The 24,293-nt window shown below is 39.4% G+C and overlaps 1 protein-coding gene and 1 non-coding gene across 2 annotated transcripts; both read right to left on the bottom strand.

Annotated features, from left to right (window-relative positions):
• Window positions 1-730: 730 nt before the first annotated feature.
• LOC110265037 (uncharacterized) lies at window positions 731-13,112 on the bottom strand. Its single transcript, XM_021107787.1, has 3 exons — window positions 12,804-13,112; window positions 1,298-1,582; window positions 731-1,120 (listed from the first exon to the last, which is right to left on the bottom strand). Exons 1-3 carry the CDS (start codon window positions 13,110-13,112, stop codon window positions 731-733), a joined length of 984 nt encoding a protein of 327 aa, XP_020963446.1.
• A 4,064-nt stretch (window positions 13,113-17,176) lies between these two features.
• LOC148550967 (small nucleolar RNA R71) lies at window positions 17,177-17,284 on the bottom strand. The gene has a single exon (XR_015892536.1). It is a non-coding gene; the product is annotated as a small nucleolar RNA R71 (small nucleolar RNA).
• Between the last annotated feature and the right edge of the window lie 7,009 nt (window positions 17,285-24,293).

Genomic DNA, 24,293 nt, shown 5'->3' with positions numbered 1-24,293 from the left:
AGAACAGGTGCTGAAGTTAACTTCTGCTTCAAAGTCTAAAAACTCTCTTCACACTCTGACGTCCACACGAATGGCACTTCTTTCCTTGTTAATTTCGTCATTGGTAGCACAATCCGGGAGAATCCTTCAATGAATCTCTGGTAATATCCGGCTAAACCCAAAAAGCTCCTGACTTCCTTCACAGTCGTCGGTTTTTCCCATTCTATCACCGCTTCTACCTTCGAAGGGTCTACGGCTATTCCTCCTTTGCTCACCACATGACCTAAGAACTTTACTTCCTCCTTCCAGAACTCACACTTTGACAACTTAGCGTACAACTTTCACTCCTTTAGGATTTGCAACACAATCCTTAAGTGTTCCTCATGCTCCTTTGCCGTCTTAGAATAAACCAAGATGTCGTCTATAAAAACCACCACTAATTTGTCCAAAAAGGAATGAAAGACTCTGTTCATGTAATCCATGAAAACATCAGGTGCATTCGTTAACCCAAAGGACATCACTGCAAACTCGTAGTGCCCATAGCGTGTCCTAAACGCGATCTTAGGGATATCATCCTCCTTCACCCTTATCTAATGGTAACCAGATCTTAAATCGATCTTGGAAAACACTCCGGCTCCTTGCAGTTGATCCATCAAGTCATCGATCCTAGGCAGCGGGTACTTGTTCTTCACAGTCACTTTGTTTAACTGCCGGTAATCCACGCACAAACGCATTCCTCCATCCTTCTTCTTTACCAATAAAATTGGCGCTTCCATGGTGATACACTCAGTCGAATAAACCTCTTGTTCAGAAGCTCTTCCAACTGAGTCTTTAACTCTGCTAGCTCTATCAGAGCCATTCTATATGGCGCAATCGACACTGGTCTGGCTCCTGGCACCAATTCAATCTCAAACTCAATCTCCCGTTGAGGTGGGAATTCAGGGATATCTTTTGGGAATACCTCCGGAAAGTCTCTAACCATCGGTATCTGATCTAGTTCTTGATTATCACCTAATGTGTTCACAGCCAACAGAATATAACCCTGACACTCTTCCCCACTACAGTGCACCATCACCGAGTTCATGTAATAACCTTCAGCTATCACTACTCCATTTTCTCCTTCTGGCATAAACCGAATTGTCTGTTCAAAGTAATCCAACAAAACCTGATTCTTCGACAACCAATCAAACCCCAAAATCATCTCCAACCCAACCATTGGTAAACAGATCAAATCATGCACAAAGTCTCTACCCTCAAGTTTGAATCCTACTTGCCTACAACCTGACCTAGTCATGACTGTCTGATGCGGACTACGTACATGCAGATCAAATGGTAACTCTGACACTTTCAAGCTTAATTCCTCAACCTTAGCAAACAAAATAAATGAATGTGAAGCCCCAGTATCATACAATACAATTAAGGTCTGATCACCAATTAAATAAATACCTCTCATCAACGGATCCGCCTTGGAATCATCCTTGGCATTCATAGCAAAAACTTGCCCCTGGTGCTGACTCTGACCCACACTTGGGTTCTTCCCACGTGTCCAATCCCTCACAAAATGACCAGGCAAGCCACAGTTGAAGCACCCACCTATACCAATCTTGCAAGAGTCATATGGATGAAAACATCCACAACGATTACAAGTTAAACTCGGAGAACTTTTACTCTGAGTTCCTCTCCCTTTGCCATGCTAAAACTGATCATGGGTTTTCTTTCTAAAGCCTACTTGCCCTTGAGGCGCATATCCTCCTCTCTTGAAGCTTTAACCCTGATGAGCGGATAATTTATACCCTTTTTGGTATTATTTTTAGGTAGTTTTTAGTATGCTTTAGTTACATTTTATTATATTTTTATTAGTTTTTAAATAAAAATCACATTTCTGGACTTCACTATGAGTTTGTGTGTTTTTCTGTGATTTCAGATATTTTCTGGCTGAAATTGAGGGACCTGACCAAAAATCTGATTCAGAGGCTGAAAAAGGACTGCAGATGCTGTTGGATTCTGACCTCCCTACACTCGAAGTAGATTTTCTAGAGCTACAGAAGCCCAATTGGTGCGCTCTCAATTGTGTTGGAAAGTAAACATTCTGGGCTTTCCAGCAATATATAATAGTTCATACTTTTCCCGAGATTTGATGGCCCAAACCGGCTTTCCAAGTCAGCATAAAAATTCTGGCGTCAAAACGCCAGAATTGGCATAAAAGCTGGAGTTAAACGCCCAAACTGGCACAAAAGCTGGCGTTTAACTCCAAGAACAGTCTCTACATGTGAAAGCTTCAATGCTCAGCCCAAGCACACACCAAGTGGGCCCAGAAGTGGATTCTGCATCATTTACTCATTTCTGTAAACCCTAGGCTACTAGTTTTCTATAAATAGGACCTTTTGCTATTGTATTTACACACCTCATGACACTTTACACGTTTCATATTGTATCTTTGATGGCATGAGTCTCTAAACTCCATGGTTGGAGGTGAGGAGCTCTGCTGTGCCTCGATGAATTAATGCAATTACTACTGTTTTCCATTCAATCACGCTAGTTTCTATTCTAAGATATTCACTCGCATTTCAACCTGATGAATGTGATGATCCGTGACACTCATCATCATTCTCACCTATGAATGCGTGCCTGACAACCACCTCTGTTCTATCTGCAATAGCTTAAGTGCATATCTCTTTGGTTTCTAATCTAAGATTAGAACCTTCGTGGTATAGGCTAGAATTATTGACGGCCATTCCTGAGATCCGGAAAGTCTTAACCTTGTCTGTGGTATTCTGAGTAGGATATGGGAAGGGATGACTGTGACGAGCTTCAAACTCACGAGTGCTGGGCGTAGTGACAGACGCAAAAGGATCAATGGATCCTATTCCAACATGAGTGAGAACCGACAGATAATTAGCCGTGCGGTGACAGCGCATTTGGACCATTTTCACTGAGAGGACAGATGGTAGCCATTGACAACGGTGATCCACCAACATACAGCTTGCCATGGAATGAGCCTTGCGTGTGTGAAGAAGAAGACAGTAGGAAAGTAGAGATTCAGAAGATAGAGCATCTCGAAAACCTCAACATGTTCTCCATTACTGCATAACAAGTATTTATTTCATGTTCTTTTACTTTTTACAATTAAAACTAAGAATCATTACTGATATCCTGACTAAGAATTACAAGATAACCATAGCTTGCTTCAAGCCGACAATCTCAGTGGGATCGACCCTTACTCACGTAAGGTATTACTTGGACGACTCAGTGCACTTGTTGGTTAGTTGTGCGGAATTGCAAAAGTGTGATTATAATTTTGTGCACCAAGTTTTTGGCGCCGTTGCCAGGGATTGTTCGAGTTTGGACAACTGACGCTGTATCTTGTTGCTTAGATTAGAAATAATTTATTTTTGTTGGTTTAGAGTTACTAAATTTGAGTCTTTTATTTGAGTTTAGTTTCATATTTTAAGTTTGGTGTCAATTGCATGCTTTTATTTTCTTTCAATTTTTCGAATTTGCATGTTCTTAGTTCTTTCTTGATCTTTAAAAATTCTAAGTTTGGTGTCTTTTTTGTGTTTTCCTTTAAATTTTTGAAAATTTGTGTTTGATTTTCTAAAAATTTTAAGTTTGGTGTCCCTTGTGCTTTTATTTACTTAAAAATTTTTCAAAAATTTGTTCTTGGTGTTCATCTTGATATTCAAAGTGTTCTTGGTGTTTATCTTGACATTCAAAGTTTTCTTGTTTGTTCTCCTTGTTTTGATCTAAAATTTCTAAGTTTAGTGTCATTTTGTTGTTTTTCTCCTTCCTCATTAAAATTCAAAAAATTAAAAAAATATCTTTTCCTTATTTTACTCATAAATTTTGAAATTTTGCATTAAATTAGTCAAAGATTTTCAAAATCATATCTTTTTATTTAGTGAAGTCAAAATTCTAATTTCAAAAATTGATCTTTTCAAATCTTTTTCAAAAATCAAATCTTTTTAATTTCTTCAATCATATCTTTTCAATCATATCTTTTTTTTAATAAATTGCAATCATATCTTCTCAATCAGATCTTTTTCAAAATAATTTTCAATCATATCTTTCTGATTGTTAATTCCAAAATCTTTTTAATTAATTAATTGATTTAGTTTTCAATTTTATTTTATTTCATTTTCTTCTAATTTTTGAAACTTTTATTTTATCTTCCATTTATTTTGTTTTACTTTATTCGGTTACTTTTAATTAAATAAAAAAATTTAAAAATATAATTTATTTGCAATTCATATCAATTCCCTTTTCTCCATCATGGACATAAGTGGAAATGAACAGTCCAGAAGGACTCTGGGGTCATATGCTAACCCCATTACAGCTGCATATGGGAGTAGCATCTGTATACCTCCCATCAAAGCAAGCAGTTTTGAGCTAAATTCTCAGCTCATTATCATGGTGCAGTAAAATTGCCAATATTCTGGTCTTCCACAAGAAGAACCTACTGAGTTTCTGGCACAGTTCTTACAAATTACTGACACAGTACGTGATAAAGAAGTAGATCAGGATGTCTACAGATTATTACTGTTCCCATTTGCTGTAAAAGATCAAGCTAAGAGGTGGTTAAATAACCAACCTACAGCAAGCATAAAAATATGGAGACAGTTATCAGACAAATTCCTTAATCAATTTTACCCTCCAAAAAGGATGACACAGTTAAGGCTGGACATCTAAGGCCTTAAACAAGAGGATCATGAATCCCTTTATAATGCCTGGGAGAGGTACAGAGGGATGCTAAGGAAATGCCCCTCTGAAATATTTTCAGAGTGGATACAGTTAGACATCTTCTACTATGGGCTTACAGAAAGAGCTCAAATGTCTCTAGACTACTCAGCTGGTGGATCTATACACATGAGAAAGACAATTGAAGAGGCTTAAGAACTCATAGATACGGTTGCTAGAAATCAACATCTGTACTCAAACAGTGAGTCCTCCATAAAAGAAGAGGCTAGGGCAGTAACCACTGATCCTAATCCTCAAGAACAGATTGTTGAGCTTAATCAGCAATTACTCCTTATGACAAAACAACTAGCAGAATTTAAAGAGATGCTCCAAGACACTAAAAACGCTAACAAGAATATAGAAGCACAATTGAATTAGACAAGACAGCAGCCATCTAAACAGATAACAGAAGAATGCCAAGCTGTTCAACTAAGGAGCGGGAAGACATTGAATAATTCAGGTTAAAGTAGCAAAAAGCCAAGAAAGGAACAACTGACAGAGGATGACCAAACCAATGCCCAAAATCCCTCTGAGGACAGCAAGAGTCCAGAGAGGAAATAATCCTGGCGTTCAAACGCCAGAAAAGGGTGAAGGATTGGTGTCAAACGCCAATGAGGGATCAGACACCTGAAAGTGCTGATAGTAACCCCTCTAAGAAGGCTTCTCCAACTACCTCTGTAGGGAATAAACCTACAACAACTAAGGTTGAAGAATATAAAGCCAAGATGCCTTATCCTCAGAAACTCCGCCAAGCGGAACAGGATAAACAATTTGCCCGCTTTGTAGACTATCTCAGGACTCTTGAGATAAAGATCCCATTTGCAGAGGCACTTGAGCAAATACCCTCTTATGCTAAGTTCATGAAAGAGATCTTAAGTCATAAGAAGGATTGGAGAGAAACTGAAAAAGTTTTTCTCACTGAAGAATGCAGTGCAGTCATTCTGAAAAGCTTACCAGAGAAGCTTAAAGATCCAGGAAGCTTTATGATACCGTGCACATTATAGGGTACTTGTACCAAGACAGCTCTGTGTGACCTTGGGGCAAGTATCAATCTAATCCCTGCATCCACTATCAGAAAGCTTGGCTTGATTGAAGAGGTCAAACCAACCCGGATATGTCTTCAACTTGCTGATGGCTCCATTAAATACCCATCAGGCATAATTGAGAACATGATTGTCAAGGTTGGGCCATTTGCCTTTTCGACTGACTTTGTAGTGCTGGAAATGGAGGAGCACAAGAGTGCAACTCTCATTCTAGGAAAACCCTTCCTAGCAACCGGACGAACTCTCATTGATGTCCAAAAAAGGGAAGTGACCCTGAGAGTCAATGAGGATGAGTTCAAGTTAAATGTTGTCAAAGCTATGCAGCATCCAGATGAATCAAATGACTGCATGAGCGTTGATATTATTGACTCCTTGGTGGAAGAGATCAATATGACTGAGAGTCTCGAATCAGAGCTAGAGGACATCTTTAAAGATGTTCAACCTGATCTGGGGGAACCAGAGGAAATAAAAGAACCTCCAAAAATTCCTCAGGAAGAGGATAAGCCTTCTAAACCCGAGCTCAAACCACTACCACCATCCCCGAAATATGCATTTCTAGGAGAAGGTGACACTTTTCCGGTGATCATAAGCTCTGCTTTAAATCCACAGGAAGAGAAAGCACTAATTCAGGTGCTGAAGACACACAAGATAGCTCTTGGGTGGTCCATAAGTGATCTTAAGGGCATTAGCCCAGCAAGATGCATGCACAAGATCCTATTGGAGGATGATGCTAAGCTAGTGGTTCAACCACAGAGGCGGCTAAATCCAGCCATGAAGGAGGTGGTGCAGAAAGAGGTCACTAAGTTACTAGAGGCTGGGATTATTTATCCTATTTCTGACAGCCCCTGGGTGAGCCCTGTCCACGTTGTCCTCAAGAAGGGAGGCATGACAGTAGTTCATAATGAAAAGGATGAACTGGTTCCTACAAGAACAGTTACAGGGTGGCGTATGTGTATTGACTACAGAAGGCTCAATACAGCCACCAGAAAGGATCATTTTCCTTTACCATTCATAGACCAGATGCTAGAGAGACTAGCAAGTCATGAATACTACTGCTTTTTGGATGGCTATTCAGGTTACAACCAAATTGCAGTAAATCCTCAAGACCAAGAGAAAACAGCGTTCACATGTCCTTCTAGAGTATTTGCCTACAGAAGGATGCCCTTTGGTCTATGCAATGCACCTGCAACCTTTCAGAGGTGCATGCTCTCTATCTTCTCTGATATGGTAAAAAAATTTCTGGAAGTCTTCATGGATGACTTTTCAGTATTTGGAGACTCATTCAGCTCCTGTCTTGACCATTTAGCACTTGTTCTGAAAAGATGCCAAGAGACCAACCTAGTTTTAAATTGGGAAAAATGTCACTTTATGGTGACTGAAGGAATTGTCCTTGGGCATAAAATTTCAAACAAGGGAATAGAGGTGGATCAAGCTAAAGTGGAAGTAATTGAAAAATTACCACCACCTGCCAATGTTAAGGCAATTAGAAGCTTTCTGGGGCATGCAGGATTCTATAGGAGGTTTATAAAGGATTATTCAAAATTTGCAAAACCTCTGAGAAATCTGCTAGCTACTGACATACCATTTATGTTTGACACAGAGTGTCTGCAGGCGTTTGAAACTCTGAAAGCTAAGTTGGTCAAAGCACTAGTGATTTCTGCACCAGACTGGACATTACCATTCGAACTAATGTGTGATGCCAGTGACCATGCCATAGGTGCAGTATTAGAACAAAGGCATAACAAACTTCTGCACGTCATTTACTATGCCAGCCGTGTTCTAAATGACGCACAGAAAAACTACACAACCACAGAAAAAGAGTTGCTTGCAGTGGTTTATGCCATTTACAAGTTTAGATCATATTTAGTAGGTTCAAAAGTAATTGTGTATACTAACCATGCTGCTCTTAAATATCTACTCACAAAGCAGGATTCAAAACCCAGGCTCATAAGATGGATGTTGCTTCTGTAAGAGTTTGATATAGAAATAAGAGACAGAAAAGGGACAGAGAACCAGGTAGCTGATCACCTGTCCCGGATAGAACCAGTAGCAGGGGCGTCCCTCCCTCCTACTGAGATCTCTGAGACCTTTCCAGATGAGCAACTCTTCGCCATTTAGGAAGAACCATGGTTTGCAGACATTGCAAATTATAAAGCTGTGAGGTTCATATCCAAGGAGTACATCAGGCAGCAAACGAAAAAACTAATTTCTGATGCAAAGTACTACTTATGGGATGAACCATATCTCTTTAAGAGATGTGCAGACGGAATGATCCACAGATGCGTGCCCAGAGAAGAGCTACAGAAAATCCTATGGCATTGCCATGGATCACAATATGGAGGACATTTCGGAGGTGAGCGAACAGCCATTAAGGTCCTCCAATGTGGCTTCTACTGGCCTACTCTCTATAGAGATTTCTGAGAGTTTGTGCGTAACTGTGACAGTTGCCAGAGAGCTGGTAACTTGCCTCATGGCTATGCTATGCCTCAACAAGGGATCATAGAGATTGAGTTGTTTGATGTATGGGGTATTGACTTCATAGGTCCTTTCCCACCATCATACTCAAACACTTACATTCTGGTGGCAGTAGACTACGTATCTAAATGGGTAGAAGCAATTGCCACACCCACTAATGATACTAAGACAGTGCTGAAGTTCCTCTAGAAACATATCTTCAGTAGATTTGGTGTCCCTAGGGCAATAATCAGTGATGGGGCACTCACTTCTGCAATAAACAGCTTTACTCTGCTATGGTCCGATATGAAATTAGCCACAAAGTAGCAACTCCATATCATCCACAGACAAATGGACAGGCTAAAGTCTCTAATAGAGAACTAAAAAGAATCATGGAACGGACTGTAATCACCCGTAGAAGGGATTGGGCAAAAAGCTTAGATGATGCTCTGTGGGCATAAAGAATAGCATTTAAGACTCCTATAGGAACCTCTCCATACCAGCTTGTATCTGGCAAGGCCTGTCATCTGCCCGTGGAATTGGAACATAAGGCCTACTGGCAACCAGATTCCTAAACCTGGATGCTAAGTTAGCTGGAGAGAAAAGATTGCTCCAGCTGAATGAGCTAGAGGAATTCAGACTCAATGCTTTTGAAAATGCAAAAATTTATAAGGAAAAAGCAAAAAGGTGGCATGACAATAAACTGTCATCTAGAGTCTTTGAGCTAGGATAGAAGGTTCTGCTGTTTAACTCTAGGCTCAGATTATTCTTCGAGAAATTAAAATCCCGGTAGAGGGGACCATATGTGATTACAAGTGTGTCACCATATGGATATGTTGAGCTTCAGGATATTGACTCTGACAAAAAGTTTATTGTTAATGGACAGAGAATTAAACATTATCTTGAAAGTAATTTTGAGCAAGAATGCTCAAAACTGAGACTAAATTAACAGCTCAGTGAAAGTCCAGCTAAAGGCAGTAAATAAGCGCTTATTGGGAGGCAACCCAATGTTCTTTAATTATATATATTTATTTTTCATTGTTATTTTATATTTTCTTTAGGTTGATGATCATGTGGAGTCACAAAAACAACTGAAAAAGCAAAAATAGAATGAAAAACAGCATTAAAAATAGCACACCCTGAAGGAGGAGCTTACTGGCGTTCAAACGCCAGTAAGGGTAGCAGAATGGGCGTTAAACGCCCAGTCTGGCACCATTCTGGGCATTTAACGCCAGAAAAGGGTACCAGACTAGCGTTTAAAGCCAAAAAAGGGCACAAAGCTGGCATTTAAATGCCAGAAAGGGAAGAAAAGCTGGCGTTAAACGGCAGAAATGGGCAGCAACCTGGCGTTTAACGCCAGGATTGGCACTCCAAGGGGCGTTTACACGCCAACATGGTGCAGGGATGAAAAATCCTTGACACCTTAGGATCTGTGGACCCCACAGGATCCCCACCTACCTCAACTCTATTTCTCTCTTCTTCACACCTTTCGATAACACCCTTCCCCAAAAACCCTACCCACCTCACAATTCAAATTCAAACCATTTCCCTCCTAAAACCATTCCATCCCCTCCATTTTCTTTTTCTTCTAATCCCTTTTTCTTCTTTTGCTCGAGGACGAGCAAACCTTCTAAGTTTGGTGTGGTAAAAGCGTTGCTTTTTGTTTTTCCATAACCATTTATGGCACCTAAGGCTGGAGAAACCTCTAGGAAGAGGAAAGGGAAGGCAGTTGCTTCCAACTCCGAGTCATGAGAGATGGAGAGATTCATCTCAAAAGCCCATCACTAGAAAGAGGATGGAGAAAACAAGAGAGCCCACTCATGGACCTTAACAAAAGCAACCCATTATCCTTCATGAAATCAGAGAGGAGCAACAAAGGCAAGGAAGAGACATTGAGGAGCTCAAGCACTCCATAGGATCTTCAAGAAGGAGAACTAGCCGCCATCACTAAGGTGGACCCATTCTTTAATTTCCTTGTTCTTATTTTTCTGTTTTTTGATTTCTATGCTTGATGTTCTATCTATGTTTGGGTCTTTACTATATGATCATTAGTATCTTAGTGTCTATGCCTTAAAGCTATGAATGTCATATGAATCCATCACCTTTCTTAAAATGAAAAATGTTTTCTGAAAAAGAAAAAGAAGTACGTGAATTTCGAATTTTAAAACAGTTTAATTATTTTGATGTGGTGGCAATGCTTTTTGTCTTTCTGAATGAATGCTTGAACAGTGCATATTTGTGAATTTGTTGTTTATGAATGTTAAAATTGTTGGCTCTTGAAAGAATAATGGAAAAGGAGAAATGTTATTGATAATCTGAAAAATCATAAAAATGATTCTTGAAGCAAGAAAAAGCAGTGAATACAAAGCTTGCGAAAAAAAGAAAAAAAAGAAAAAAGAAAAAGAAAGAAAAAGAAAAAGCAAGCAGAAAAAGCCAATAGCCCTTTAAACCAAAAGGCAAGGGTAAAATAAAAAGGATCCAAGGCTTTGAGCATCAGTGGATAGGAGGGCCTACAGGAATAAAATCCTAGCCTAAGCAGCTAAACCAAGCTGTCCCTAACCATGTACTTGTGGCGTGAAGGTGTCAAGTGAGAAGCTTGAGACTGAGCGGTTAAAGTCATGGTCCAAAGCAAAAGGAGTGTGCTTAAAAGCTCTGGACACCTCTAATTGAGGACTCTAGTAAAGCTGAGTCACAATCTAAAAAGGTTCACCCAGTTATGTGTCTATGGCATTTATGTATCCGGTGGTAATACTGGAAAACAAAATGCTTAGGGTCACGGCCAAGAGTCATAAAGTAGCTGTGTTCAAGAATCAACATACTGAACTAGGAGAATCAATAACACTATCTGAATTCTGAGTTCCTATAGATCCCAATCATTCTGAACTTCAAAGGATAAAGTGAGATGCCAAAACTGTTCAGAAGCAAAATGCTAATAGCCCCGCTCATCTAATTAAGACTGATCTTTATAGATGTTTTTGGAATTCATTGTATATTCTATTCTTTTTATCCTACTTTGTTCTTAGTTGTTTGGGGACAAGCAACAATTTAAGTTTGGTGTTGTGATGAGCGGATAATTTATACGCTTTTTGGCATTATTTTTAAGTAGTTTTTAGTATGTTTTAGTTACTTTTTATTATATTTTTATTAGTTTTTAAATACAAATCATATTTCTGGACTTTACTATGAGTTTGTGTGTTTTTCTGTGATTTCAGGTATTTTCTAGCTGAAATTGAAGGACCTAAGCAAAAATCTGATTCAGAGGCTGAAAAAGGACTGCAAATGCTGTTGGATTCTGACCTCCCTGCACTCGAAGTGGATTTTCTGGAGCTACAGAAGCTCAATTGGCACGCTCTTAATTGCGTTGGAAATTAAACATCCTGGGCTTTCCAGAAATATATAATAGTTCATACCTTACTCGAGATTTGATGGCCCAAACCGGCGTTCCAAGTCAGCATAAAAATTCTGGCGTCAAAACGCCAAAACTGGCATAAAAGCTGGAGTTAAACGCCCAAACTGGTACAAAAGCTGGCGTTTAACTCCAAGAAAAGTCTCTACATGTGAAAGCTTCAATGCTCAGTCCAAGCACACACCAAGTGGGCCAGGAAGTGGATTCTGCATTATTTACTCATTTTTGTAAATCCTAGGCTACTAGTTTTCTATAAATAGGACCTTTTGCTATTATATTTACACACCTCATGACACTTTACACGTTTCACATTGTATCTTTGACGGCATGAGTCTCTAAACTCCATGGTTGAGGGTGAGGAGCTCTGCTGTGTCTCGATGAATTAATGCAATTACTACTGTTTTCCATTCAGTCACGCTTGTTTCTATTCTAAGATATTCACTCGCATTTCAACCTGATGAATGTGATGTCCGTGACACTCATCATTATTCTCACCTATGAATGCGTGCCTGACAACCACCTCCATTCTATCTGCAATAGCTTAAGTGCATATCTCTTGGGTTTCTAATCTAAGATTAGAACTTTTGTGGTATAGGCTAGAATTATTGGTGGCCATTCCTGAGATCCAGAAAGTCTAAACCTTGTCTGTGGTATTTCGAGTAGGATCTAGAAAAGGATGACTGTGACGAGCTTCAAACTCACGAGTACTGGGCGTAGTGACAGACGCAAAAGGATCAATGGATCCTATTCCATCATGAGTGAGAACCAACAGATGATTAGCCGTGCGGTGACAGCGTATTTAGACCATTTTCACTGAGAGGACAGATGGTAGCCATTGACAACGATGATCCACCAACATACAGCTTGCCATGGAAGGAGCCTTGCGTGTGTGAAGAAGAAGACAGTAGGAAAGCAGATATTCAGAAGACAGAGCATCTCCAAAACCTCAACCTGTTCTCCATTACTGCATAACAAGTATTTATTTCATGTTCTTTTACTTTTTACAATTAAAACTAAGAATCATTACTGATATCCTGACTAAGAATTATAAGATAACCATAGCTTGCTTCAAGCCGACAATCTCCGTGGGATCGACCCTTACTCACGTAAGGTATTACTTGGATGACCCAGTGCACTTGCTGGTTAGTTGTGCGAAATTGCAAAAGTGTGATTGTAATTTCGTGCACCAGACCCCTCGGATGAAAATACTTGCCATGCCCCCGACTAGAGCTCCCTCCATGAGTGTCCTTGGATGTCGCCACGGTCTTGGCATACTCCTCCACCACTCTTGCCTTATTTACCAAGTCAGAGAAAAAACGGATCTCCATTGGAGTCACAGCAGTCATAATATTGTCCTTCAGCCCCCTCTGATACTTTATACATTTCCAGCTTTCATAAGTCTCTGGGGCACCCTGACATACCTTAGAAAACCTACAAAGCTCCTCAAACTTGCTTGTGTAGTCCGCCACAGATAGGGAACCTTGCTTCAGCTGCATTAGTTCCATCTCCTTTACTTCCCTTGCAGACTCAGGAAAGTATTTCTTGTAAACGGCTGTCTGAAACACATCCCAAGGAACATCTGTGTTCTAGAGCTGTAACAAGTGGCACTCTGCTTGCCACCAGTGTTGGGCCTCTCTCGCAAGTTGATAAGCAGCAAATTCAACATACTGATTATTCGGAACGTGCTGCGCCTATAAATCACGCTCAATGGCCCGGAACCAGTTGTCCATTTCAGTAGGATTAGTTGATCCTCGGAAATTTGGCAGATGAACCTTGAGGAACGTCGCCAAGGTCATCGGAACATGATGAGCGGATAATTTATACGCTTTTTGGCATTGTTTTTAGTATATTTTTAGTATGATTTAATTAATTTTCATTATATTTTTATTAGTTTTTAATTAAAAATGACATTTCTGGATTTTACTATGAGTTTGTGTATTTTTCTGTGATTTCAGGTAATTTCTGGTTGAAATTGAGGGACTTGAGCAAAAATCAGATTCAGAGGTTGAAGAAGGACTGTAGATGCTGTTGGATTCTGACCTCCCTGCACTCAAAGTGGATTTTCTGGAGCTACAAAACTCAAAATGACGCGCTCTTAATTGTGTTGAAAATTAGACATCCAGAGCTTTCCAGCAATATATAATAGTCCATACTTTGATTAAGGATAGATAACGTAAACTGGCGTTGAACGCCAGTTCCATGCTGCATTCTGGAGATAAACGCCAGAAACAGGTTGCAAAGTGGAGTTAAACGCCAGAAACAGGTTACAAACTGGCGTTCAACTCCAAGAGAAGCCTCTACACGTGTAAAGCTCAATGCTCAGCCCAAGCACACACCAAGTGGGCCCCAGAAATGGATTTCTACATCATTTACTCATTCTGTAAACCCTAGTAACTAGTTTAGTATAAATAGGACTTTTTACTATTGTATTTACATCTTTGGAATCATCTTTGGATATCTTTGGATTATCTTTTGATCCTTTGATCACGTTTGGAGGGCTGGCCATTCGGCCATGCCTGAACATTTATCACTTGTGTATTTTCAACGGTAGAATTTCTACACACCATAGATTAAAGTGTGGAGCTCTGCTGTTTCTCAAAGATTAATGCAAAGTACTATTATTTTTCTATTCAATTCAACTTATTCCGCTTCTAAGATATTCATTCGCACTTCAATATGATGGATGTAATGATCGTGACAGTCATCATCATTCCCAACTTATGAACGCGTGCCTGACAACCACTTCCGTTCTACCTTAGATTGAATGGATATCTCTTGGATATCTAATACAGGGGACCGAGTTCGAGTTATTAGTGTCTTCGTGGTATAAGTTAGAACCCATGGACGGCCATTCTGGAGAATCCGGAAAGTCTAAACCTTGTCTGTGGTATTCCGAGTAGGATTCAGGGATTGAATGACTGTGACGAGCTTCAAACTCGCGAGTGCTGGGCGTAGTGACAGACGCAAAATGATAGTAAATCCTATTCCAGTATGATCGAGAACCGACAGATGGTTAGCCATGCAGTGACAGCGCATTGGACCATTTTCACTGAGAGGACAGGTGGCCATTGACAACGGTGATGCCTAACATACAGCTTGCAATGGAAAGGAGTAGGAAGGATTGGATGAAGACAGCAGGAAAGCAGAGGTTCAGAGGGACGAAAGCATCTCTATACGCTTATCTGAAATTCTCACCAATGAATTACATAAGTACCACTATCCTATTTTATATTTTATTTATCTTTTACTTATCAATTCATAAAATCAGTTGAATCCGCATGACTGAGATTTACAAGGTGACCATAGCTTGCTTCAAGCCGACAATCTCCGTGGGATCGACCCTTACTCACGTAAGGTTTATTACTTGGACAACCCAGTGCACTTGCTGGATAGTTGTACGAAGTTGTGAAACAGAATTAAGAACATGAACGTGCGTATTGAGTTTTTAGCGCTGTTACCAAGGAAGGAATGATCACGATTTCACACACTAAGTTTTTGGCACCGTTGCCGGGGATTGTTTGAGTTTGGATAACTGACGGTTCATCTTGTTGCTCAGATTAGGTAATTTTCTTCTTGTTTCAACTTTTATTTGGTTTTCAAAAACTTTTTCAAAAATTTTTCTTTGTTTTCGTTTTTCATAAAATAAATTTTTGAAAAATCAAAAAAATTTAATAAAATCATAAAACCAAAAATATTTTCTGTTTCTTGTTTGAGTCTAGAGTCAATTTTTAAGTTTGGTGTCTTGCATGTGTTTGTTTTTCTCAAGAATTTTCGAAAATTCATCATATGTTCTTCATGATCTTCAAGTTGTTCCTGGCCAGTCTTCTTGTTTGATCCTCTTATTTTCTTATTTTGTGTCTTTTCTTGTTTTTCATATGCATTCTTGAAATATTAATGCCTAAAGAATAAAAATTTTTAAGTTTGGTGTCTTGCATGATTTCTTTTCTTGAAAATTTTTCAAAAAAATAAGTCTTGATGTTCATCTTGACATTCAAAGTGTTCTTGGTGTTCATCTTAACATTCAAAGTGTTCTTGCATGTATTTTTGTTTTGATTCATAATTTCTATGCCTTGTGTCATTTTTGGTGTTTTTCTCTCTCTTCATTAAAAATTCAAAAATAAAAAAATATCTTTCCCTTATTCTCTCATAAATTTTTGAAAATTTGAGTTGACTTTTTCAAAAATTTTTAAAATCTAGTTGTTCCTTATGAGTCAAATCAAATTTTCAATATCTTTTTCAAAAAAATCAAATCTTTTTCATTTTTCTTTTATGATTTTCGAAAATTTCAAAAATTATTTTCAAAATATTTTTCTTATTTTTATTTCATATTTTCGAAATTAATGCTAACAATTAATGTGATTGATTCAAAAATGTTAAGTTTGTTATTTTCCTAGTAAGAAAGGTTCAATCTTTAAATTGTAAATCATATCTTTTTGTTTCTTGTTAGTCAAGTAATCAACTTTAATTTTCAAAATCAAATCTTTTTAAATTTCTTTTTCAAATTAAGTTTCAATCATATCTTTTTAAATTTCAATCAAATCTTTTTCAAAATTTGATTTCAAAATCTTTTTTTTTAAACTTCTTATCTTTTTCAAAATTTGATTTTCAAATCTTTTTCAATCAATCCTATCTTTTTTGTTTCAATCATATCTTTTTCAAAACTACCTAACTAATTCTCTCTAATTTTCGAAAATCACCTTCCTCTTTTTCAAAATTTCTTTTTAATTAACTAATTATTCTAATTTTTAATTTTAATTTTATTTCTTTTCTAATTTTCGAATTTTATTTTAATTTCAAATTAAAAACAAAAATATTTTTATTTTAATTTATTTAATTTTCGAAAATTCTTCTCTCTCACCTCCTTCTAATTATTTACCAACACTCCTCTTCATCTAAGAATTCGAACCTACTCCTCATCCTTGTGTTTGGATTCTCCATCTTCTATTCCTATCTTCTTCTACTCACATAAAGGAATCTCTATACTGTGACATAGAGGATTCTATATTTTCTTTGTTATTTCCTTCTTTGTCATATGAGCAGGAACAAGGATAAGAACATTCTTGTTGAAGCTGACCCTGAACCTGAAAGGACTCTGAAGAAGAAACTAAGAGAAGCTAAAATACAACAATCCAGAGAAAACCTTACAGAGAATCTTGAAAAAGAAGACATGGCCGAAAATAATAACAATGCAAGGAAGATGATTGGTGACTTTACTGCACCAAATTCCAATTTACATGGAAGAAGCATCTCCATCCCTGCCATTGGAGCAAACAATTTTGAGCTTAAACCTCAATTAGTTTCTCTGATGCAACAGAACTACAAGTTTCATGGACTTCCATCTGAAGATCCTTTTCAGTTCTTAATTGAATTCTTGCAGATCTGTGATACTGTTAAGACCAATGAGGTTGATCCTGAGGTCTACAGGTCTATGCTTTTCCCGTTTGCTGTAAGAGACAGAGCTAGAGTATGGTTGGACTCTCAACCTAAGGATAGCCTGAACTCTTGGGATAAGCTGGTCACGGCTTTCTTAGCTAAGTTCTTTCCTCCTCAAAAGCTTAGCAAGCTTAGAGTGGATGTTCAAATCTTCAAACAGAAAGAAGGTGAATCCCTCTATGAAGCTTGGGAGAGATACAAGGAACTGACAAAAAAGTGTCCTTCTGACATGCTTTCAGAATGGACCATCCTGGATATATTCTATGATGGTCTGTTTTGAATTATCTAAAATGTCATTGGACCATTCTGCAGGTGGATCCATTAACCTAAAGAAAACGCCTGCAGAAGCTCAGGAACTCATTGACATGGTTGCAAATAACCAGTTCATGTACACTTCTAAAAGGAATCATGTGAGTAATGGGACGCCTCAAAGGAAAGGAGTTCTTGAAATTGATACTCTGAATGCCATATTGGCTCAGAATAAAATATTGACTCAGCAAGTCAATATGATCTCTCAGAGTCTGAATGGATTAAAGGAATCATCCAACAGTACTAAAGAGGCATCTTCTGAAGAAGAAGCTTATGATCCTGAGAACCCTGCAATAGCAGAGGTGAATTACATGGGTGAACCCTATGGAAACACCTATAATCCCTCATGGAAAAATCATCCAAATTTCTCATGGAAGGATCAACAAAAGCCTCAACAAGGCTTTAACAATGGTGGAAGAAACAGGTTTAGCAATAGCAAGCCTTTTCTATCATCCACTCAGCAAAAGACAGAGAGTTCTGAGCAGGATCCATCTAGCTTAGCAAACATAGTCTCTGATCTATCTAAGGCCACTCTAAGTTTCATGAATGAAACAAGGTCCTCCATTAGAAATTTGGAGGCACAAGTGGGCCAACTGAGTGAAAGAATCACTGAAACCCCTCCTAGTACTCTCCCAAGCAATACAGAAGAAAATCCAAAAGGAGAGTGCAAGGCCATTGAATTGATCCCCATGGCCGAACCTACAAGGGAGGGAGAGGACGTGAACCCCAGTGAGGAAGACCTCCTGGGACGTCCAGAGATCAATAAGGAGTTTCCCTCTGAGGAACTAAAGGAATCTGAGGCTCATCTAGAGACCATAGAGATTCCATTGAACCTCCTTATGCCATTCATGAGCTCTGATGAGTATTCTTCTTCTGAAGAGAATGAAGATGTCACTGAAGAGCAAGTTTCCAAGTACCTTGGTGCAATCATAAAGCTGAATGCCAAATTATTTGGTAATGAGACTTGGGAAGATGAACCTCCCTTGCTCATCAATGAACTGAGTGATCTGGATCAACTGACATTGCCTCAGAAGAAACAGGATCCTGGAAAGTTCTTAATACCTTGTACCATAGGCACCATGACCTTTGAGAAGGCTCTATGTGACCTTGGGTCAGGGATAAACCTCATGCCACTCTCTGTAATGGAGAAACTAGAAATCTTTGAGGTGCAAGCTGCCAGAATCTCATTAGAGATGGCAGACAACTCAAGAAAACAGGCTTATGGACAAGTAGAGGACGTGTTAGTAAAGGTTGAAGGCCTTTACATCCCTGCTGATTTCATAATCCTAGACACTGGGAAGGATGAGGATGAATCCATCATCCTTGGAAGACCCTTCCTAGCCACAGCAAGAGCTGTGATTGATGTGGACAGAGGAGAGTTGGTCCTTCAACTGAATGAGGACTACCTTGCGTTTAAAACTCAAGGATCTCCTTCTGTAACCATGGAGAGGAAGCATGAAAAGCTTCTCTCACTGCAGAGTCAACCAAAGCCCCCACAGTCAAACTCTAAGTTTGGTGTTGAGAGGTCCCAACCTTGCTCTGATTATCTGTGAGGCTCCATGAGAGCTCACTGTCAAGCTATTGACATTAAAGAAGTGCTTGTTGGGAGGCAATACAATGTTAATTAATCATTTTTATTTTATTTTCTCTTTGTTATTTCATGTTTTATTAGGTTGATGATCATGTGGAGTCACAAAAACTACTGAAAAATCGAAAACAAAATGAAAAACAGCATTGAAAACAGCACACCCTGGAGGAAGGGCTTACTGGCGTTTAAACGCTAGGATTGCACCCAGAGGAAAGCTGGCGTTAAATGCCAGAAACAAGCATCAGACTGGCGTTTAGAGCCAGAAACATGCACCATACTGGCGTTCAACGCCAGAAACATACTATAGACTGGTGTTGAACGCCCAAAACAAGCAAGGAAGTGGCATTTAACGCCAGAAACATGCTGCAGTCTGGCGTTAAACACCAGGATTGCATATATAGGGCGTTTTACACGTCTAAAAGGTGCAGGGATGAGAAATCCTCAAAAAACCCCACCTACCTTTAAATTCAAAATAATTTCCCTCCCGAACCCAACCCTAATGGCCGAAACTTCACCCTCCCCCCACTCCTATATAAACCCCTCATTCCTTCTTCATTTTCACACAACACAACCCTAAATTCATCCTTGGCCGAAAAGACCTCACCCTCCATCTCCTCCATTTTCTTCTTCTTCTACTATTTTTCTTTCTTCTTTTGGTCGGGGACGAGCAAACATTTTAAGTTTGGTGTGGCAAAAACATTGCTTTTTGTTTTTCCATAACCATTTTTGGCACCTAAGGCCAGAGAAACCTCTAGAAAGAGGAAAGGGAAGGCAATTGCTTCCACCTCTGAGTCATGGGAGATGGAGAGATTCATCTCAAAGCTCCATCAAGACCACTTCTATGAAGTTGTGGCCAAGAAGAAAGTGATCCCTGAGGTTCCTTTCAAGCTCAAAAGGAATGAGTATCCGAAGATCCGACTTGAGATTCAAAGAAGAGGTTGGGAAGTTCTCACCAACCCCATTCAACAAGTCGGGATCCTAATGGTTCAAGAGTTCTATGCAAATGCATGGATCACAAGGAACCATGATCAAAGTGTGAACCCAAATCCAAAGCATTGGCTTACTATGGTTCGGGGAAAATACTTAGATTTTAGTCCAGAAAATGTAAGACTGGCGTTCAACTTACCAATGATGGAAGAAAATGCACGCCCCTACACAAGAAGGGTCAACTTAGATCAAAGGTTGGACCAAGTCCTCATAGATATATGTGAGAAAGGAGCTCAATGGAAAATTGACTCAAGAGGAAAGCCGGTTCAACTAAGAAGGCATGACCTCAAACCAGTGGCTAGGGGATGGCTAGAGTTCATTCAACGCTCAATCATTCCTACTAGTAACCGGTCTGAAGTTACTATAGACCGGGCCATCATGATCCATAGTATCATGATTGGAGAGGAGGTGGAAGTTCATGAGATTATACCTCAAGAACTTTATAAGATAGCTGACAAGTCCTCCACTTGGGCAAGGTTAGCCTTTCCTCACCTCATATGCCACCTCTGCAATTCAGTTGGAATTGACATAGAGGGAGATATCCTCATTGAAGAGGATAAGCCCATCACTAGGAAAAGGATGGAGCAAACAAGAGATCATGGACCTCAACATGAGCTAATCCCTGAGATGCCTCAGGGGATGCACTTTCCTCCACAGAATTATTGGGAGCAAATCAACACTTTCCTAGGAGAATTAAGTTCCAACATGGGACAACTAAGGGTGGAGCATCAAGAGCACTCCATCATCCTCCATGAAATTAGAGAAGATCAAAGAGCTATGTGTTCTAGAGCTGTAACAAGAGGCACTCTGCTTGCCACCAGTGTTGGGCCTCTCCCGCAAGTTGATAAGCAGCAAATTCAACATACTGATTATTCGGAACGTGCTGCGCCTGTAAATCACGCTCAATGGCCTGGAACCAGTTGTCCGCTTCAGTAGGATTAGTTGATCCTCAAAAAGTTGGTAGATGAACCTTGAGGAACATCGCCAAGGTCATCAGAACATGATGAGCGGATAATTTATACGCTTTTTGGCATTATTTTTAGTATGTTTTTAGTATGATTTAATTAATTTTCATTATATTTTTATTAGTTTTTAATTAAAAATCACATTTCTGGACTTTACTATGAGTTTGTGTGTTTTTCTATGATTTCAGGTAATTTCTGGCTGAAATTGAGGGACTTGAGCAAAAATTAGATTCAGATGTTGAAGAAGGACTATAGATGCTGTTGGATTCTGACCTCCCTGCACTCAAAGTGGATTTTCTGGAGCTACAGAACTCCAAATGGCGTGCTCTCAATTGAGTTGGAAAGTAGACATCCAGGGATTTTCAGCAATATATAATAGTCCATACTTTGATTAAGGATAGATGACGTAAACTTGCGTTGAACGCCAGTTCCATGCTGTATTCTGGAGTTAAATGCCAGAAACAGGTTGCAGAGTGGAGTTAAACGCCAGAAACAGGTTACAAACTGGCGTTCAACTCCAAGAGAAGCCTCTACACGTGTAAAGCTCAATGCTCAGCCCAAGCACACACCAAGTGAGCCCCAGAAGTGGATTTCTGCATCATTTACTCATTTCTGTAAACCCAAGTAACTAGTTTAGTAAATAGGACTTTTTACTATTGTATTTACATCTTTGGAATCATCTTTGGATATCTTTGGATTATCTTTTGATCCTTTGATCACGTTTGGAGGGCTGGCCATTCGGCCATGCCTGAACATTTATCACTTGTGTATTTCCAACGGTAGAGTTTCTACACACCATAGATTAAGGTGTGGAGCTCTGCTGTTCCTCAAAGATTAATGCAAAGTACTATTGTTTTTCTATTCAATTCAACTTATTCCGCTTCTAAGATATTCATTCGCACTTTAATATGATGGATGTAATGATCGTGACAGTCATCATCATTCTCAACTTATGAACGCGTGCCTGACAACCACTTTCGTTCTACATTAGATTGAATGGATATCTCTTGGATATCTAATACAGGGGACCGAGTCCGAGTTATTAGTGTCTTCATGGTATAAGTTAGAACCCATGGACGGCCATTCTTGAGAATTCGGAAAGTCTAAACCTTGTCTGTGGTATTCCGAGTAGGATTCAGGGATTGAATGACTGTGACGAGCTTCAAACTCGCGAGTGCTGGGCATAGTGACAGACGCAAAAGGATAGTAAATCCTATTCCAGTATGATCGAGAACCGACATATGATTAGCCATGCAGTGACAGCGCATTGGACCATTTTCACTGAGAGGACAGGTGGCCATTGACAACGGTGATGCCTAACATACAGCTTGCCATGGAAAGGAGTAGGAAGGATTGGATGAAGACAGCAGGAAAGCAGAGGTTCAGAGGGACGAAAGCATCTCTATACGCTTATCTAAAATTCTCACCAATGAATTACATAAGTACCACTATCCTATTTTATATTTTATTTATCTTTTACTTATCAATTCATAAAATCATTTGAATCCGCCTGACTGAGATTTACAAGGTGACCATAGCTTGCTTCAAGCCGACAATCTCCGTGGGATCGACCCTTACTCACGTAAGGTTTATTACTTGGACGACCCAGTGCACTTGCTGGTTAGTTGTACAAAGTTGTGAAATAGAATTAAGAACATGAACGTGCGTATTGAGTTTTTAGCGCCGTTACCAAGGAAGGAATGATCACGATTTCGCACACCAGAACACCACCCGAGTTATCGCCGTTTCCCTCAGCATTATCATTAGCATTCCCTTCACCATTCTCATTTTCGTTCCCGGCCTATGGGCCCAATCTCTGCACAGCTTGCAGAGTCGCAGCAGAATTAGCTTCCATGGTATTAGCAAGATTTGCCATTTCCACCATGAATTCGGCATGGTTATCAACTGGTTGCTCATTTCTAGTTTCCCGTGAACGTGCTCAACCTCATCCGCGAGTGGCCATTAGGGTTCCTGTCTACACCAAACAATCGATATCAAGGTGATCAGTCTCAATATCAAAAGTCTAGTGCTTCAATTATCCCAAACAGGCACTCACAAACAAGCATGCTATGCATATATCAAGTAGATAACCTAATAGCATCAAAGAAAAGAGACACAGAGTATGCAATGAAGCATAATCGGTCCATCCCTCAGGATCACGAGGACGAACTGCTCTGATACCACTAAATGTAACACCCTAATTAGCCTAAGCTTTACCTCACATCGTAAAGCAAAGGTTAATCAGAGGTTACGACAGTTCTAAGCTCATACATAATATATATATATATATAGAGAGAGAGAGAGAGAGAGAGAAAGAATAGTATAATCTAGAAGCCCGATGAAGGGTATAGCTCAAAAACAGGATTTAAAAAGTGCAAAACGTACTAACGAAGCTACTAACTTAAAGCACAAGATATAGATAAGATATATCAAAATATAATAGCATAATATCATAATAATCTAGCCACGGCTCGCGGAGTTTAAGCCGGCTAGCCATATATACAGACATACAAAACCTGACAGTAAAAACAGCTCATACATATTTTGTTCTCTCAAATACAAGTCTCTAGGCAAAGCAAAATAAAAAAATGAGAGATGTATAATAAAATAAACAAAAGACTCCAAAAAGATATTCGGATCCTCCGCTTTTGTCACCAACCGAACAACTCACCGAGGTGGGTTGCGACCTGCATCTGAAAAATACAACAGAGATATGGCATGAGAATCGGAGGTTCTCAGTATGGTAACAGTGTCCAGTGATGTAGGATATAAGACCCCGGGATGCCAAAGGCAATCCTAAGTTCCATATCAATCACAAGTTTTCAAACTTAAGGCATACTAAAACAAATAAGCATAAAATATAAACCTTAACATAATTAAATCGGGTAATCTATCTTATTCTAACCAAACACCACTGTCCCACAGCCTTCACCAACCGATTCTCCATGCGATCCCATCGCCACCGCCTTCCAAACCTCCTCAATCCCAGTAGAAATCAAAATTACTTACAATGCAAGTAAATCACAAGTATTGGCATGTAAGGCAAATAATTCAAATAGAAAATAGGCATGTTATACAAATAGGCAAGCCATTACAAGTAGTCAAAGCATACAAACAGATAGAAAATATATATAATGAATGCCTGCCCTATTGGCTGTGATATCACATTGTCGATTCAACTGCCAACCCGACACATCTCCATGGAGACATCGCCCTTCGGAATCCTCATGTGGGAATCCCCGTGATGTGGTCCTTGGATCACTGTTCAGGTACTTGCGCCTGCACGCTCTATTGATCCGAAGGAATGCGAGTGGGATACTCTTGCCACAGACCTCACATCTCAACGCAGATAGGACGAACCACCGCCCTTACGCCGCCGCCGCTAACTCGACAGG

This window comes from Arachis ipaensis, chromosome B7 (genome assembly GCF_059453495.1).
Source record: "Arachis ipaensis isolate K30076 ecotype BB chromosome B7, ASM5945349v1, whole genome shotgun sequence".
Taxonomy (NCBI): Eukaryota; Viridiplantae; Streptophyta; class Magnoliopsida; order Fabales; family Fabaceae; genus Arachis; species Arachis ipaensis.
Note: the sequence above shows the minus strand (reverse complement) of the source record. Positions and strands in the feature narration are given on the sequence as shown.

What these genes read in the sequence shown, in the direction of transcription:
- LOC110265037 (XM_021107787.1), bottom strand. Translation starts at nt 13,112, where the DNA reads ATGCAGCTGAAGCAAGGTTCCCTATCTGTGGCGGACTACACAAGCAAG. An exon ending in ATTTTCATCCGAGGGGTCTG is followed by an intron (nt 1,583 to 12,803) that starts GTGCACGAAATT and finishes GACTCTTGCAAG; the next exon opens with ATTGGTATAGGTGGGTGCTT. An exon ending in AGTTACCATTTGATCTGCAT is followed by an intron (nt 1,121 to 1,297) that starts GTACGTAGTCCG and finishes TACTTTGAACAG; the next exon opens with ACAATTCGGTTTATGCCAGA.